At 49.1% G+C, this 18953-nt stretch overlaps 1 protein-coding gene and 2 long non-coding RNA genes across 6 annotated transcripts in view; 2 read left to right on the top strand and 1 right to left on the bottom strand.

The window, feature by feature from the left end:
* Positions 1 to 340: 340 nt before the first annotated feature.
* The window catches only part of FBXW8 (F-box and WD repeat domain containing 8), a 142106-nt gene continuing 123493 nt past the window's right edge, over positions 341 to 18953 (bottom strand). For 2 of the 3 annotated variants that reach the window (XM_019467338.2, XM_019467337.2), the window contains exons 8-12: positions 18150 to 18277; positions 3867 to 4040; positions 1473 to 1580; positions 1190 to 1339; positions 341 to 1038 (exon numbers count right to left, since the gene is read on the bottom strand). In XM_019467338.2, coding sequence (XP_019322883.2) covers positions 894 to 1038; positions 1190 to 1339; positions 1473 to 1580; positions 3867 to 4040; positions 18150 to 18277 — 705 coding nt within the window. In that variant the 3' untranslated portion in view covers positions 341 to 893. The remainder of the gene's footprint in view (positions 1039 to 1189; positions 1340 to 1472; positions 1581 to 3866; positions 4041 to 18149; positions 18278 to 18953) is intronic. The other variant, XM_019467339.2, reaches the window with a different exon arrangement.
* Positions 1038 to 5772, top strand: LOC109277584 (uncharacterized). 2 transcript variants are annotated; one of them, XR_008422133.1, is made up of 3 exons: positions 1038 to 1140; positions 4375 to 4456; positions 5409 to 5772. It is a non-coding gene; the product is annotated as an uncharacterized LOC109277584 (long non-coding RNA). The 2 variants fall into 2 exon arrangements; XR_002085218.2 differs by lacking the exon at positions 1038 to 1140 and having other exon boundaries at positions 4038 to 4456.
* LOC128777002 (uncharacterized) lies at positions 8232 to 8965 on the top strand. Its single transcript, XR_008422136.1, has 2 exons — positions 8232 to 8274; positions 8319 to 8965. It is a non-coding gene; the product is annotated as an uncharacterized LOC128777002 (long non-coding RNA).

The raw sequence follows: 18953 nt of genomic DNA, 5'->3' as shown, positions 1-18953 counted from the left end.
CTCTGGGGATGGACTTTCTCTTCGTGGTCCTCAGTTTCTGCTTTGCTGTTTTGAAGGGACATCGGGCGGTTGCTGCTGCACAGTGTCCATCCTTTGTAAGGTGACTGCTCGGCCTCCCTGTCCCTCGGAAATGGAGGCTGCTTATCGTACTCGGCCCCCCCCCCCCCCCCCCCCCCGGTGTTGCCCTGCTGTAGCACCGTGGTTTAGGGTAGCGGTTTCTCCGCCAGCTCTTCCTCTTCCATCCTGCGTGGAGGATGGCTGTTGATGCAACACACATGTAGAAAATAATCTACTTTGTATCACAGGTTGTGGACAAAAGAGCAGACCACAGAGTCCTTAATGCAATTGTATAAATATATAATTATGAATCATGGTTAAGAACTAGGAGGAAACAGGCCTGTGATCCCAAGTCTACGCCGGGTGGTGGTATCACGGACCAGCCCGAGTATGTGCTCTCGGGTCCAGGGGAGGTGGGGCCGTGTCAGCTCAGGCACCTCCCCTCCCCCTGGAGAAAGGGCTTGAAGACCAGAACGATGGCGGCAGCAGGTGAGCAGGGCCCTGGACTGTAGTGTACAGGCGTGGGGGGAGGTCCACATGGTATCCGGACAGAGGGGCCCGGATGCGGCGGGGGGAGGAGGTGCAGCGTGAGTGAGAAAGCCCCGGAGGAGGACCAGAGCACCCAGAAACCAGACGAGACAAGCCGCGACAGGCTCCCGCTTTCCACAGGCAGCTACAGAAAAACGAACAGGCAGCAGAGGAAGGCAAAGGCAGCCGAGGCATGTGTGGGGTCAGACGAGTGCACCCGGGGGTCGTGTTCTTCCCCCCGGGAGTTTCCAAATCCGGCAGGCGTGGTTCTTCCCGCTCTTCTCCCCGGGCCGCAGGGAGGCTCGCGCCTAACTCCGGTCCTGGGGGAAGGCGAGCGCGAGGGCATAGCCGTGGCCGGCCGTGGGGTCCGCGGACGAACGGCAGACGGGCAGCGTGCTCTGCAAGGCCAGCCGGTCCACCGCGAACTCGTAGGCGTGGATCAGCCCGCGGTGCCTAGAGGAAGCACAGACAGCATGCGTCGGGACGGTCCCCGTGGACGCTCCCGTCCTTCGGGCCGGCAGCGTGGCGGACACGCGGTCCCGGGACTGGAGACAGGTGAGCCGCCGCGTCTGACGGAGGGGAGGCCAGCCGTCACCCGAGCCACCTGCACGGGGGTCTCTCCCTCGTTGGGAACGGGGTCCCCCAGCAGATGGAGCAGGAGGAGGGGGCTTTGCCACCGTCACCGGGAGTGTAACCGCAGCGGGAGCATCGCGACGCGCACGCTTTGCTGCGCGGCCGCCTAAGTGCACAGCTTCTGTGAAAACGACGGCCGTACCTGACGGGGGACGGGGTGACCCTGGCGGGGACGGGGTGGCCCAGGGGTCCTAGTAACACAGTCAAGCCAAGATGCGTTCTGAGCCCCGACAAAGCCAGCCGCGCACACTGACCTCCTGTGGGCTGTGAAGTCCAGGTCAGTGTTGCGCACCACCCTCTCGTAGGGCACGTTGGCCGTGATGAGGCTGTGGCTGTTGAAGGACAGGTGGCGGACGGGGTGCCTGGAACACAACGGGGAGCGCCTGGTAAAGGGAAGCCCCCCCAAACTGGGCCCCCTCTACGTTCGGGAGTTCAGAGTACAGGGGCTCTAGAACCCTCTACCAAGCTTCTCATGAACGGGGGCAGAGACTTGCCTTGGTTCTGTACTCTGGGCGCTGCTGTTAACAAGTCCGGGTGCCCCCTACGTCTCCTGGCCGGCCACCCAACTTGGTATGTTTGGACGTGAAGGATTTTAGCAGCACGTGGTGGAGAACAGCCCCAGTTCTGGCTGGCCGGCCCTGGACAGGTTCGCCAGGCTCCCCCTCGGCAGGGTGTGGGCTGATCCACCAAAGGCCCCTTCCTCCTACGTTTGAGAGGGCTACAGCTGATGGTTGGACTCTGTGCTCTTGTGCTGCAAAATTTTGCAACAGTAGCTTGAGACCGACGGATGGAGTAAAGGCTTTTGTTCATTCTAAACACTTCTGGCCAGTGCCTTGGTCACAGCTCCAAGCCAGGAACCACAGGATGTAAAGGATGTCCAACGCAATCGGGAACCTGCTATCAGAGGTTTCCTAACTAGCTAAGAATGTAAGAGTGCATTCCCCCAAAATGAAGCCAAGGTTTCTAGAGCATGAAAGATGTCACAAGCCCCAAGGATGGGACACAGGCTTCAGCACTGAGCCCATCAGCCAGGCCCTTGCAAAAGGCAGAGATGAGGGAAACTCTGTGCAGGCTGAGCAGGGGCTGGCTTCTTGGCCGGAACAGAGCATTCTCTTCTCGGTATCAAAAGTCCAGGGGAATCTGAACCTGGCCCCGCCAGTCCAGGATTCGGGGCACCAACCAGAAGTAAGCATGTCTGGGAGACTTCACTAGGGGCCCGGCGAGGTGGGGCCAAGGGAGAGCGGGCTGAGTGTGGAGGGAGAGGCTCTGCTGTACCGCGGGGCTGGACCAGAGGCTCGAGAGGACCCAGACCGGCTGCACGCAAGGCAGGCGAGGACCTGGTGAGCACACGAGCTCCAGGTAGGACACTGAAGAGTGGGGCCCAGCCCTTCACTGGTGGACATGGGGATCTTGCCAGGTGGCCCAAGCCACTAACCGGCGGCGAGGACTGCTTGTACAGTTACAAGTGAGTTACGGAGGCAAGTACCGGGACAGGACACGGCTGGGGAAGACCTCACTGACTGTGGCTTCGCTTGAATGATACGTCAAAGGGAACACAGCTCTTCCGGGAGAGAAAACGAGATTTTGCTGGAGTCCAGCCCTAGTGAACAGGCGGCGCTGCTGCTGGAAAGCGGGACGGGAGGGTGGCAGCCCCCCAGGGCCCCAGCTGCGGTGAGCTGGGCTAGTAGGAGAGGCTGACCCGGCTGGTCCCAGCAATAAAAGGGCTTCCTCCTTCTAAGGTGCCACCATGGAGGACGTTTAGTTGCCTTTCGGCACCACCTGGTGGCAACTCTTCGTATCACCACAGAAAGGAGGAAAAGGGCTTTTGCACCTGTTTGCTGAGTAAGACAGGGCTGGACAGAGCCAGACGGTGCAGTTGGACAGAAGCTGCCGGAGGGAGCAGGCACTAGCCACCCCTGTCTTCTAAGAAGCAGCCAGTTCCTGTTTTAACCTTGCCACCGCTGGTACCGGGCCTGGACTGTACTGCCTTCTCTTACTAGGACTTGAAATTTCTATTTGTGGGCTCAGCGTCTCTGTGTTTCTTCCTCTTCTTCTCCCAGTCCACGTCGCAGAATGTGCCTTCACAGTGGTGCTGGGAAGAAGGCTCTCCTCTTTCCCTGCCCCCAACTGGTGGCATGTAGGGCCAGGTGGCTGTGGCAGGGTAAGGGGGGAGGGAGAGCCCCTTCCCCGGGCAAGAGGGGGACGGCCTCAAGTCAGCTCCAGGCACGGCTGCCTCTACCTGTTAGGCATCCTTAACGTTATCTGCCTACATCCGTGAGGCCCCCCACCTACACTTGGGATGATGAAAGGACACACTGCTCCCTCCTTAGCTGAAGCCTACTTTCAGTCCTAGGGCCCTTCTAAACAGTGGAAAGCAAGTCCAAGAAATGGACAATCAAGGTCCCGCATGTTGGGACTCCCAGCAGGCCTTGCCTACCCTGGCTGGGTGTAAGTCACGGCAGCTTTAACGGCTGAACTACCTCTCCAGTGACCAGCACCGTCTCTGGGTCTCAGGTTCCTCGCCTGAGAAATGGAGAGAGGAACTTATCGCAGCCAGCTCCTCGGTTACGCTGAGGACGGTATGGTGACACAAGGAACTGGCTCAGAGGCGGCCTGCTACCCCTACGGCTCCTGTTCCATTCAGTTACCTGGAATGCACCTCCCACAGCTTCTGGTTCATCCGATAATCCCACACCGAGACCAGGCCTTCTTCGCCTCCACTGACGATTTTCCAGTCGTCCATCTGCACTGCAGAGACGCCCAGCTGGTGGGCAGAGAGCGACAGGGCGATTTTGTCAGTGCGGAAGTCGTGGATCCTCACCCTGGAAGGCCCGAGAGAAGCACAGAGAAGGGAAATGGGATTCGCGTTAAGGCCCGAAATGACAGGTTCATCCTTGGTTGTGCTGGTCGATGCCCAACAATCTTGTGCCAGAACATTAAACAAAACAACCGTTGTGTGCCAATATCTTCATACTGATATAGAACTTTTACTTCCTTATTAGTACATGGTCATAGGATGCTAGGGTGGGACAGAAATGAACGAGTTTACAGTACCCACAACTGTCTAATCAGAATGATTTAAAAGCCCCCGGAACAAGATAGACTCAAGACAACTATATCAGCAGACCTGTCACACATGCTTTCTCTGCTCAACAGGGAAGACAGCTGCCCTGAGCGGGAGTCCACACACAGGAAAGCTCAACTCTGACCACACTGGACCGAGGAGGCTGACCCAGTGGTAAGTGTACCGCCCAGCCCAGGGGTTTTGCTGCTACCACCAAATTCTGTTATGGGCAGGAGGTAAACCGGCCACATTCGTCTGCAACCCAAACCCTTACCCGGTTGGGAAAATGACACTTTTCTGGGGTTGAATTTAACCTGACTTTTAAATTTTATCACCCTCGTGTCGAAATTTGGAAAGCAATGTGTCTGTAGTTGACGAAGCATAATAAAGTCACGATAAGACTATGTGGACATTTGGCTGCCACTCATCTGAAGTCCCACAATAGTGACTTGCCTTGTAATAATGTGAATTTAAGAACCTCTTTAAAAATGACTCTGCTTGGGGTGCCTGGGTGGCTCAGTCAGTTAAGCGTCCGACTCTTGATTTTGGCTCAGGTCATGATCTCACGGTTCCCGGGTTCGAGCCTGGTATTGGGCTCTATGCTGACAGCTCAGGCCTGGAGCCTGCTTCAGATTCTGTGTCTCCCTCTCTCTGTGCTCTTACCCTGCTAGTGTTCTGCCTCTCTCTCAAAAATAAATTTTAAAAAATGCTAAAAAAATGACTGTTTAAGTATATGCTGCATTTCCACACATGGATAAACGAGACAGATCCCTTATCTGGCAAAACACCAACACGGTTCCTGAAATAAAAGCCACAGAACAAAAATTAAAAGGGGCAAAATTTCAGTACAGGTGAACTTAACAGCCTCACTGCTGCAAGTCAAAAAGTAAAAGACCCAGTGCCTAGCAGGAGGCCAGACCCAGCTAATGCTAGCATGGTAAGTGGGGTCTAGACAAGTGGTGCAGAGAGAGGATCTGAAACCTGCTGGGTCCTCAACTCCCAGTTGTGAGCATGTGCACCAGATCAATGGTATGCAGAGTTCTGAGGAACATTAGTTTGAACCAAAAATTCTATACCTCGTGGACCTACCGAGTTTGAAGGTGTAATTAAGATTTTTTTTTAACAGAAAAGGACCCCAAATCTTCTACCTGTGGATCTCTCGAAAAGAAAGGGAGGTGGCAAAATACTGGAAGGACTGTGAGGGGAGCACACAGGCCACAGAGGGATGCATAAAACACTCCAGCGTGGCTCGAGAAGATGGCTTTGCGAAGTCACAGACTGCATGTGGGAAGAACCCACCAAGGAGCAAGAAGGGCTCCAAATGGATCACCAAGTACATACAACTCAGTACGTGCTACGAATGAGAGGTGGACTGCAGCATGAAAAGCTTGGTAATGATGGAGACAGTTTAGTAAGTGTCTGATAAAACTTGCCTGGACAGGAAAAACCTACATGGACCTAAATTTTTTTGGAGATTTTTTTTTTTTTTTTTAATAATGGTTTCTTTAGTCACTATGTACTCAGGTTTGAGCCGATTTTCTCCAATCTCCTGGGAATTACCCAAACTGACCCCCGAGGATAGAAAAAGTAACAACGAGCAGACGGGGAAAGCTCTCACGGGAGCCAATGGTCCCTGGAACAAGCGAGCGACACAGGCACACCCTGGAGGGAAGGCCCCCTGGGGCCGCGCACGCAGCTCCCCAGCACAAGAAGGAGCAAACCGCTTTCCCCGATGTTGATGTGAGGCCGGCATCCTGTCATCACCCAGACCCTGCCGATCGGCCCAGTGTGAGAGGCAGCGCTGGGTCTGGGTCAATGCCAGACCTGAAGACAGTACAGCAGGGTCCAGAGCCATGTGCTACCCACAAGCAGAACCCGTCGAGGAGTCTACTGCAGTTCACCACGTGACTACAACGAATGGGGAAAGCCACACAGTCGTTTCCACGAGCACTGAAAAGCAATTCGAGGAGACAGAACACTTACTTCTAGTGAAGGCTTTCAAAAACGACGATCCGTTTTTACCAATACTTCACATTGTTTAAAAACAGACACAATTAGGGGCACCTGGGTGGCTCAGGTCACGATCCCGAGGTTCGTGAGTTTGAGCCCCGCATCAGGCTCTCTGCCATCAAGCGCGGAGCCCGCTGGGACCCTCCGTCTCCCTCCCCTGCTTGCACCCTCTCAAAAATAAACATTAAAAAAAAAAAAACAGACACGATTAGATAAAAGACAAAATGAGAAGGGGACAAATTAGAGATGACAGCCAAAGATAATTCAGTAATAACTCAGAATCAAATGAAATTAATACGTCAAAATCAATAGCTGTCTTAAAACCAACCACTGGTTTTAAAAATGTAATCAAAGAAAAGATCCCACTTAAAAGAGCAATTAACTCTCTCAACTTGGATCTCTACCATATACACTGCATCAAAATAAATCACAGGTGGCTCAAAGAGTTCAACATAATTAAGGGCCAAGAATATTCAGAATAGGGAAGGCCCTTCTAAACAAATAAACCCAGAAGTCAAAAATACTGACAAAAGTATTGAAATTTTTCCCACAGAGGGGGGAAAAATCAGAGAGGAATGGCTAGTTTCTTGTAAAAAAAAAAAAAATTCCTTCAAATTGAAAGTAAAGAGGGGCAACCCAAAATTAAAATAAAAGCTAAGAAAAAACAGGAAATTACTCATGGCTTTTAAACATGTGTGAGATGTGTTCACTGGTAATGAGAGAAATTAAGAACTAGAACTACAGTTCGATACCACCGGTTACCTGTCTGCCCAGCAGAGATCAAGTTCGGTAATCCACCCCGTGAGACCCTCCACGCTGGAGCAGACACGCACTTACACACGCCCGATGTGAGCGCAGACCCCTCTTCGGGGAGTGTTCTGGCAATATCCAGCAACAATACACTTTGCTTCTGACCCAGCAGTTTTGCTGCTAGGAATTTTATCTAGGCTGTACCTAATATACGTATACAAATACACGTGGCCACACAAGGCCATTAGCACGGTTTTTAGAAGATGGGGTTTCTGTTTCAGACAATTTCCTGACCCTCCCACTGAAAGTCACTTAATACTGCCGGATAAATTACACCCCTGAAAATGCACTGCTCGGTGTCTCAGTTGCCAGCATGCATGTGGGGTGGGGCGAGTCTGTTGCCAGGTGCCAACCTCAGGAACTACGGGTAGTGTTGGAGCCTCCCAAAACACAGCGGCAAGAAAGTAAGACTTGGGCCCACCCAAAGGGGGTGGGAATAGATTCCTGCTTTACAAAAAAAAAAAGTCACAGTTCTATAAATGAGGGGCGCCTGGGTGGCTCAGGTAAGCATCTGACTCTTGGGTTCAGCTCAGGTCATGACCTCATGGTTCGTGGGGCTCAAACCCCTGGGCTGAAAGCACAGAGCCGGCTTGGGAGTCTTTGTCTTTTCTTCTCTCTCTGCTCTCACTCTCTCAAATTTTTTTTAATGTTTTTTTTTGAGAGAGACAGGGCATGAGTGGGGGAGGGGCCGAGAGAGGGCGACACAGAATCTGAAGCAGGCTCCAGGCTGTCAGCACAGAGACTGACGCAGGTCTCAGACTCGTGAGCCTAAGTCGGATGCCTCACAGACTGAGCCACCCAAGCGCCCCTCGAAATAAGTAAACTTAAAAACAATTCTTATATAAAACTGCGGTAAATGAAAACACAGCCCCTGAAATTAAATTCATCAGATAGGCTGGAAGACTGTGTGGACTAGACGATAAATCTGAAAGATGACCTAGAATGGAGTGCACGTGAATAAAAAATGTGACCAACGGATTAGGAGACACAAATGATGGAAGGGGACAGTTCGGCCTGTGTCCAAAAGAAGTTCCAGACGGAGAAAACAAAGCATACTGCAAAGAGGCAATATTCGAATAGCGAGTGGCGGGCAGGTTTCTAGCATTCACGGGGTTAAAGGTGCCCGCTCCCTCTAGTCGCGGGCACTGTCATGCTGTTTGCGAAGCAGACTCGTTCACGACGGGGGCACTGGGTAGGCTGGGCGGTGGCCGCACAGGCACGCTGTTCCTGTTCAAACCGTGCCGTGTCTCACACGCGCTCCCGTACATAAACCTGGAGTTCAGAAATCCGTACTCCTGGCACACGGGCGAGGGCCTGGAACCACCTCACACTCTCTGACTATGGCGCGCCCCGCGGGCCCCCCTCCCCGGCACGGGGTCTGGACCCGAGATGCAGACAGCGTGGAGCAGACTTGGGAGACCAAGGTCTCCCTCCATCAGCATTTAGAGCCACTTGAGGCATCTGTGAGAAAAGGTGGACCCCCTGGAAAAGGCAGGCTGGCAGCAGGCGACAGCTGCACCGCTTACCAACCGCAACGTGAAGGGGAAGATTCTAGCCCCAGTACTTGTCAGCGGATATCTGGTTAATAGGGGTCCATTTCACCGTGGTGATTTTCATAAAGAGCTCCTCTGTTGAATATTTATTCTCCATAATTTACAGTTTGGCTGTTAGGAAGACAAAGGCAAACACAAATTCGGTCCAGAAGTTCAAAGTTTGCCATCTGTTTTCCTATTGTATTTAGATACCAGCATGGATGGCTCCAAACAAAATAAACAAATACACCAAAAGATGCAGCATTTGCGTATTTTACATCACTAAGGAAAATAAGAACGGCCAAGATGGACTTGAACCACTCCCAGCCCCCCCCCCCCCCAGGAAAAAAGGAAGAGCAGGTATAGGACATCTCCCGGGAGAGGCATCCTCTGCATTCTTGTCGACAGACAGAAATGGCAGAGACCGCGCGAGCCATTCACGTTCCCACGGGGAGAGCGGGGTCTGCCTCGAACGCCTGACGGAGCCACCCCACCCTGAACTGCCTGCCTTGGCAAATTCAGCGCTCCAACCAAAGACTTGATGCTGGGACACAGGTAGCACCACAAACGGGCACAACATAACGCCAAGACCACCGACGCCAGGGACAAAAAGCAGCCAATGGTAGATATTGTGAATTCCTATCCTGCGAGTATTTCATCAACTTTGCCCGTTGAAAAGAAAAATAATTGGTCCGAAAGCTGTAATTGTGTTATGTTTAATATTCATGGTTGGGTTTGGAGGGCTGTTCCAACACTCCCTCGCTCCAGCCCCTCTCTAATGAAAATCACGCCGTAGGAGTCGGCTCTCGCCCGCCAATTAAAATAAAAGACACCAGAACCTTCCAAAGACTCCAGCAGAGGAGCATCCATCTGATGGGCAGGAAAACGTGCTGGAACGGGGAGGGAGGCCCACTCTGGTTGGTCCTGTGCTAAGAGCTCTGAATAACTTATTCTAACACTTACAGATGGAGCAAACACAACATTTACGCCCCGCTCCCCGCTCGCTCGCTCGCTGACAGCAGGGAGCAGGGCACCACAACTTCCTATTTGTCAGGGCCAGAAGTAAGCTCCGAGACTCTCTGGCTGGGGCGGCGGGGGGGCTCGCTTCCCATTGGTTTGGATTAAATAGTCCTGTATGATAATAAGGCAAGCCGTATCTGATGGCAGAGATGAAGCCTATTCAGACTCTGGCTCAGCAGTTTCATTTAGAAGGACCTGACCTAAAGCTGGATTTCTATCCAGAAAATAGACGGGACAAATGAGAAACCTTTAAAATGGAAGTGTGTGTGTGTGTGTGTGTGTGTGTTTTATTTATTTATATATATATAAATAAATATATATATAAATATATATATTTATATTTATATAAAAATATATAAAAATAATTTTATATATATTTATAATATATATAATATATTTATATAAGATATATATATAAAATATATATATATAAAATAATTTTTTTTAAAGAAATCAGAAATCTAATTTCTTTTTTTTTAAGAAATTAGAAATCTAATTTCTAAAGAAATTAGAGAGGACCTTACATACAACCTTATCTGCCAAAATCAACAGCTCTGTCTATATACCACTGATGATGGCCTCTGGTGAACGATTCACTTGAAACAGCAACTGGAAGAACACGCAGTTTTAAAGTAGGACTAGCCAGTTTAATGATCCAACTCCAGGGTCGGCTCAGAGCTCTGTGTTAAAAGCTGTATGTCTCTGGGGTTTAGAGCCCTCCTTACGGTGTCCACGAAGAGCAGTAGGACCCGTGGAATGGTCACTCAACCTTTCTGGCCCTCGTTCCTCAGCTGGGCCAGCACTGGATGGCCCTGAAGAGCTCTGTGAGCAGTAATGGTGATATACGGGACGCCCAAATAATACGGCACAAGATCCCAAACCGGAAACATGGAAATATTTAGCTTACGTTAATGTCCTTGTAGATTTTAAATTTTAATCAGATGAGTACACTCGGAATAACCTATTTTATGGTCAGTTGATTTTCAACAATGGTACTGAGACAGTTCAATGGGGGAAAGAACAGTCTTTTCAACAGATGGTGCTGGGACACCAGGGCATCCACATGTGAGAGAATGAGGCCAGACTCCTATCTCACAACATACAAAAATCAACTCCAAATGCATTGGAGACCTTACTGTAGCAGCCCAAACTAGAAAACCTCTTTAGAGAAAACAGAAGAGTAAATCGTGGTGATCCTGGGCTAGGAAATGGCTTCTTCAATAGGACACCAACAGCACTGGTGACAGAAAAAAACAGATACACTGAACTTCACTCAAATTAAAAACGATTGTGTTTCGAAGGATGCCACTGAGAGAGTGAAGGGACAACCCACACATTAGGAGCAAATACTTACAAATCCTATCTGATAAAGGATTGGTATCTGTAATCTATGAAAAACTCTTACAACTCAATAAATAAAAAGACAACCCAGCTAAAAAATGGGCCAAGGATCTGAATGGACATTTATCCGATGAGGCCAAAAAGCAAATGAAAGGGTGTTCAACATCATCAGCCACCGGGAGAATGAAAATCAAAATCACAACGAGCTACCCCTCATACCCGTTACGCTGTAATTAGAGACCAGAGTAAGTACGGGCCAGGCGGTGGAGAAATCAGAACCATCACCCACTGCCAGTGGGGATGTGAAACGGCGCACTTTCAAAAAAAGCGTCTAAGTTCCCGAGATGGGTAAACGATGAGTTACCATATAAGCCAGGAACTCCACTCCTAAGTATATATCCAAGAAAACTGAAAACATACGTCTACACAAAAATTTGTACCTGAATGACGATAGCAGTATTCATAATAGTCAGAAAGTGGAAATAACCCAGATGTTCATTAACTGATGAACGAATAATGTGGCATACTCACACAATGAATACTGTCTGTCCATAAAAAGGAATAAAGTAGTGATTCATGCTACAACACACGTTTATCTCGGAAATAACTATGCCAAGTGGAAGAAGCCAGTCACGACGGGTCACATTTTATAGGATTCCATTTATAGGAAATGTCCCAAACAGATGGGGATGATGGTGATGGTCGCACGACCTTGTGGATGTTACACTCAATTGTACAGTTTAAACTGGTGAGTTGTAGGCATGTGAATTTTATCTCAATAAAGCTGCTAAAAATTTAAATAATCTTGAGATTACAGGGAGAAAAAAGCAGTGGGAATTGTTGGTGCAGTGCTGTTGCCTTGACAACCCACTACCAACCTGACCTGGGCCCTCACCACCACATCCGATTTAGATCCTCCCTGCAGAGCACGGATGAGCTGCTCTGTTCCAGATCCCCGGTTTCATGGCGGGGAATGAGCAGGTCACCGATGAGAAGACTGAGAACAACAGACAGAACGGGAAGGGGCCTCATTCAACACAGCCCTTGACTGCCAACTATTTTATTGAAATCACTGAAGAGAAAATGGGAGTTCTGGTTCTGGCCAAGAGGAACTAAAGCCCATTACCACTTCTGTCTCCTGCTGAACTACAACCACAACCTCTGGATGCAACACAAAAACCAAATACCTGAAGCCTCTGGAGAGTCAACCCGAGACGCTGGGCTACAGAGGCCGTGGTCACGTGGGGGTCCTCTTGCTCATAGCCATGCCCCAGGCATGAGCTCCGAGAGCAGAGCGGTACGTGCAACAGGAGCTAAAGCTCCAAAAAAATCCCACCACCTTTCTGAAGAACCACGGAAAGGGGCCCCTGCAGTCCAAACAATGTGTGTGTTGTCGGGGGGGGGGGGGGGGAGTGCTTTGTGGGGATTTCTCCCTCTTTTCTCTGGTGCTTTGCCCCAAAGGCAGACTCTGGTCACAGGGTTGCACGGTAGTAGCAAAGCAGGCAGGTAAAACTCTGAGAGAAACGCCCTCTTCCGGTGAGAGGCCCAAGGGAAAGGAGCACCTAAAAGGCTGGAGAGTGCAGGGTTGAAGGGAGGAGGGCGCTAAAGGAAAGCCTCTTACACATCCATGAATCCCAGGCTCATCTCTGAGCTGCGCAGGTGAGATCCAAATCAGCAGAGCAAAGGCCGTGCGATCTCAACTAAGATTTAAACCGCTGCCATCTCCAGAGGAGCTGAATAGACATTTTTTCCTGAGGACAGAGGTGACCAACAGACACAGGACAAGATGCTCAACACCACTCATCATCAGGGAAATGCAAATCAAAACCACAATGAGATACGACCTCATGCCAGTTAGAATGGCTAGTATCGAAGAGAAATAACAAAGGGGGTGCCTGGGTGGCTCACTCGATTAAGCACCTGACTCTTGATTTGGGGTCAGGTCACGATCTCATGGTTGTGAGATCGAGCCCCGCGTCGGGCTCTGTGCTGACAGCTCGGAGCCTGGAGCCTGCTTCGGATTCTGTTGTCCCCTCTCTCTCTGCCCCTCCCCCGCTCAATGCTCTGTCTCACCCTGTCTCAAAAATTAATACAAACATTAAAAAAAATATTCAAAATTCCATCACTGGTTATTTACCCAAAGAAAACAAAACCACTAATCTGAAAAGATGCATGGCATCCCCATGTTCACTGCAGCATTATTTACAAGAGCCAAGATTCGGAAGCAACTTAAGTGTCTGTTGGTGGATGGATAAAGACGTAGTGTGTATATACAATGGAACACTACTCAGCCACAAAAAACGAAGTCTCTCCTCCTACAACATGCATGGACCTAGAAGGTATTATACTACCTGAAATAAGTCAAAGAGAAAAAGACAAATACCATATGATGTCACAGATATGGAACCTAAAAAACAAAACGAGATCAAACCGAAAACAGAAACAGACTCATAAATACGGAGAATGAACTCGTGGCTGACAGAGCAAAGGGAGGTTGGGAGGATGAGCAAAACGGTGAAGGAGACTAAGAGGACACAGAATCCCAGTTATACAATAAATAAGTCACAGAGATGAAAAGTACAGCAAAGGGAATACAGTCCAGAATGTTATAAAAATATTGTATGGTAATAGATGGTAACTACCCTTATTCTGCTGATAACGGATAGGTGGATAAAACGGCTGATCACCATGTTGTACATGTGAAACTAATATAACATTATATGTCAACCAATGTTTCAACTTAAAAAAGTAAAAGACCACTACCATCTCAGACTAACCCCTGGGGAGCTGGGTTGCATATGTGTGGGACAGAGCGAGAGCCGCATAAAAAAAACCTTTGAAAATTGAGCGGACACTTGAATATCCACCCACAGGAGACAGAACTTCCAGTCTGAACTTAACCAGGACCGCTGCCTATTGAAAACAAAAATCCTAACATTCTCCAGAGGATTATACAATAGGATCCAAAGCAGACACAACGTAACACCCCAAATGTCCAGGATATAGTCCTAAATTACTTGACATACCCCCCACCCCACCCCTGCAAACACACACACACACACACACACACACACACACACACACACACCCAGGAAAATGTGACCCACTCTCATGGGAAAAAACAACCCAGACTTGGGGAATCATCAATGACTTTCAAAGCAGCTACTGTGACTATATTCCAAGGAGTAAAGGTAAAAATGGTAAGAGAGAATGATGTTCTGAACAGAGAAAGAGATCTAAGTGGAAATTTTGAACTAAAAATATCTGAAATAAAAAATTCACTGAAGGGGCTCAGTAGGAACATGGGGATGCCAGAAGAAAGAAGGCGGCCATGAACCTGAAATTAAATGGATACTTATGCAGTCTGAAGAACAGAAAGTTTAGGGAAGAAAATGAACATATAGCATCAGTGGCTGATGGACAGTATCCGAAGGTCTGACTTTGACATCACTGGAGTCCCAGGAGGGGAGGGGATGAGCGCAGAAAAAAAATATCTGAAGAAGTAATGACCGAAAACTTTCTAAATTTTGTAGAAGACATAAATTCACAGATTTAAATGCTCGGTGAACGCCAAACAGGTTAAACAACAACAACAACAACAACAAAGTGGCTTATTTCCTGCAGTCTTCCTCTTGGTAATCTATTCAAGCTTGTCATAAATGTTCTCATTCCCAGGCCGTTAATTCATTTTTGCCTTCAGTGAACAAATACATAGTTTCATTTAATTAAAAATACCATTGATCATAAGAAGCACCGTTACTTTGGGCAACATTTAAAAATGCTGCCAATTTCACGATGCCCTCGTAAACGGCAAGTCCTGATTTCACAGAGGTGAAAACGTAAAAAGAGAAGGGCACCTTAGAGTAAATACAAAGCTTTGTGTTGGGCACTCGCTGAGCGCTAGACTGACACTCAGGGGGAACGTGAGTGTCGGTGGTACTCCGCTATTCCTCACTCTTCTTGCTTTACCAGGAAAGGACAAAGGGAGCATTCAGAAGAAGTCACTGATCTACAGTGTTAAAACTCTCGTGCAGAGCCACACCTCGCTCTGTCCCTGCTTTATAGCCCTTCTCTCCCAGCAGGGGAGAGGCAGAGGCATGATCCAACCAGAGCTGTTTCCAGGCAATCATTCTCTTCAACTTCATCGGACTCTAACCTGCTTCTTGTGGACAGGGTGACAGGCTAGGTGAGCTTTTTCCGCGCGCGCGTGTGTGTGTGTGTGTGTTTAATGCTTATTTCTGAAGGAGAGAGCATGAGCAGGAAAGGCAGAGAGAGAGGGAGATAGAGAATCAGATGCAGGCTCTAGGCTGTCAGCATGGAGCCCAACGCGGGGCTCGAACACACAAACTGAGAGATCATGACCTGAGCTGAAGTTGGACGCTTAACCAACCAGGTGCCCTGCTATTTTTTCCTTTTTAATGTCAGCCTATCAGTGCCCCCTGCTTCCCACCCCTCCCCCAAGCTCCTTACAAAATTCTACCCATGTTTGCTGATTTCCTTATGTTAATGAAAAATTATTTTTGTCCTAACCTGGGACAGTTTCATGTATCTTTAGAGTCCACTACACTCTTAGGTTGTTGATAGAGTATGAAGAGAGTGCAGTAGGATTAAGTTTAAATATAAAAAAGGAGGTTCCAGGTTTTTACAAGTGCATTGACCATTATAGTGGCAGCCAGAACTACATATAGTTCTCTTCATAGTATTGGACCCCTTACTGCCTCTGTTGAAATAAAACATAAGCTGTATGAGCCTGGGTGTGCATTTCTAGTGAGATCCTACTCATAGCTCATTAAGCCTTTGGGGAAACACACGCACGCACGCACGACTTCCCTCTACCAATCTGAAAGCCTACATTCTTTATTCTTTTCTTTTTCCAGACATAATTTTTTTAACACCCGTGTTTCAAATTCATTGTGCTTACAACTGCTTTTCTGCTTCACAGAGAATGACCTCCTATATGATGGTCACCAGCAGAGTGGTCAAACAGCTGGCATGCAGTTGTAGGACTGCCCTGATGAAATGCCACCTTGCACACCGCCTCCTGAACGCCAAACCACTAGTCTGTTCCTTTCACCCCACAGAGACAGGGGATTAAGAAACAAACAAAAAACACAACATTCGTTTCCTAATAAAACAGGCTTAACATGGTCAAATCTGTACTTGACAATGACCAGAGAGGGGTGCCTGGGCGGCTCAGTCGGTTGGGCATCCGACTTTGGCTCAGGTCATGATCTCGCGGTTCGTGGGTTTGAGCCCCACGTTGGGCTCCGTGCTGAGCCTGGAGACTGCTTCGGATTCTGTGTCTCGCTCCCTCCCTCCCTCCCTCTCTCTGCCTCTCCCCTGCTTGTGCTCTTTCAAAAATAAACAAACATTAAAAAAAATTGGGAGGGAGGGAGGGAGGGAGGGAGGGAGGGAGGGAGGAAGGAAGGAAGGAAGGAAGGAAGGAAGGAAGGAAGGAAGGAAGGAAGGAAACGACCAGAGAGCCATTTTACACAGGGCCTTTAGCCCCTCAGACAGCCTTGCTCCAGGGGAAAAATTCAGCTTTACAGAGTCTGAAGTCTGTAGGTCTCCTAACTGGACAAGGATCCTGTTCAGCCAACAAGGGTCAGGAAAACCTGGCTTTAACTGCCCTGCAACCGACTAGACTAAGTTAGGCAGAAGGGAGCCGTCTCTTCTCTGGAACACTACCGTGCTGTCCTGTGAGCCGAGCTGTAGCTGAACACCTACCTAAATGCTCACGCTGTAAACAAACTCTGAAGCATAAGCTACAATCCGAAACCCTTCCATTTGGACGCCCGCAGGAGCCCTCTGCATTTGCTCTCCTGGAAAGCGGTTAGTAGCTACTAGGTCCCTGGAGGGAGATCCTAGCAGATAAGCCTGGAGCCTTTGTACAGCTCAGTCTACAAACTCAAACATGGGAGTAGAACTACAAACTGATTGGTTTCTTTTGCTGTGCCTCACGCGGGGCCGCTTATCAAGCCTGGTTTTGTTTTGTTTTGAAATAGAAAAATGGGACCTACACTGAGGAGTTCAATTCTCGAGCTCAGAAATCATCAGCCATTTTAGGAAGCCTTGAGAAAAAAATTTTCTTTCGATAGAGCACACTCACATAATCTGTTTGCTCTAGGGGAAGGGGGTAGCAGAGGGGTGAAGGTCAGGAGTTGAAAATATTATTTGACATGATAATTATTTTTGCAAGCTGCTGCAGCGGTGCGGGTGCGGCCGAGGCCTGGGACTTGGCACGCAGGAGCGCCCGCCTCGCGATCCGATCCCCCCCACCGAGCAGCCCACCACCTGCAGCCCGGGGCCGGGCCCGGGGAAGGGGGAGGGGGGCGCCAGCAGACCCTGGCCTCTAGCCACGCTACCTCTCTTCGGGGCACCGGATCAGACAAGGCAGATAACCAGCCAAAAAAAGAGAAAAGAAAAAAAAAGACAAGGAAAAGAAAAGACAAGGGGGAGAGGGAATGGGCAGAGAAAAAGACCTAAAATTTGGACCCAGAGGGTCTTTTCAAACACTTTAATCCTTTCGTGCTGATGGTTCCTGGAGCGTCGTGGCTGGCACTGGACCCTGTACCAGGAAAATCCGACTCCCTAAGCCAAAGCGTTAAAGAGAAGACTGCTAATCAGCTAAAGAGAAACTGGAATCTGTTCCCATCAAGTCCCTTTCTCCCCCCATCACCAGAGGGACACCATAGCGTTCTGAAATACACTCTTGACATCATTTGGCAGGCAACCCTATTCTGTTGAACATGATTCAGCCCTTAGGTTATTGTTTTTAATATCAGAAAGTGAGCTTTTAAATGCCAAACAAATTTTGCAGCAGGGGAACAAAAGATACTCCAAGTGGTCTCACTGGACCTTCTACCAACTGTGTCCACCAAATGGCTGAAAAGACCACCTTCCCGGAGCGTGTCAGAAATGAGGCGGAGACCCAGCTCTGTCCAACTATTACCTAATGCAAGACTTTGTTCTCCACGTTCACAGGGGCGGTATTTAAGGATCAGGGCTGAGCTGAGGCGGGCGAGGCTGTGGAGCGAGCACGCAGCGGTGTGAGCAGCAGAGGGACTGAGTGAGAACAGTGGGGCCGAGCCGAGGGGCAAAGCCTCGGCAGGAGCTCCCGTGGCTACGGGACGCGGCTCCTCACTCAGACTTACCTCCTGTCCATGTTGCCACTGACCATGAGGTTGGGGGGGCTGTCTCTGAGGTTGACGCAAGTGAAATCCCCGAGCGCGTTACCCAGCTTCGAGAGGCAGCGCTCTGCCTCCAGGCTGTACACCAGGATCTGGGAAGGAAGGAAGACGCGTGGGTTGGCAGCTGCACACAGGAGGCCTACGTGCAACACTTCTCACTGCAGCCTTGCCCAGGGCAGGGCCATTATTACTCCCCAGCTCCTTCTATAAGGGACATGATCTGCCGCTTAATGTCCTTACCTTTTCCAAGGAGTGACAGTGTAGGGATATGGCTATTGGAATGACAAAAGGACACGCAAAAGAAAATAAAAGAACATCCCAAGAATTCCTCAGGCCAAGGTGCAAAATCCTAGGACACAAAAGAAAATGCCAAATGGGGATATGAGGTATCCCAATTTCCTAAGCCAGAAAAAGCAGCATAGAAAACAAGGGTCACTGACTGCTGAGAAGCTGCTTTCTGATTTTCTGATGTCTGCAGATGAGCCAGCCTGTGTTCTCTTTATTTTTCCCCTCTCTCTGTGGATATCCCGGAAGGTAAAAACAACACTACAAGTATCCGGGAAGATGGACACTTAATCACTACATGACCAGTGATTCCTTTAGATTAAACTGCAAACCAAAACACAAAGCCTTGTTCCCAAACATTAAAAAAAAATTTTTTTATTGATATAATTGGTATAATCATATTGGTATAATGAACATTCCCAAACATTTCTCTCTTCGGCCACTCTCAACTTGCTAATTTTAGGAGGCTCTGTTCTATAAGGT

Source organism: Panthera pardus, unplaced genomic scaffold (genome assembly GCF_024362965.1).
Source record: "Panthera pardus isolate Hobbes unplaced genomic scaffold, ASM2436296v1 HiC_scaffold_15, whole genome shotgun sequence".
Taxonomy (NCBI): Eukaryota; Metazoa; Chordata; class Mammalia; order Carnivora; family Felidae; genus Panthera; species Panthera pardus.
Note: the sequence above shows the minus strand (reverse complement) of the source record. Positions and strands in the feature narration are given on the sequence as shown.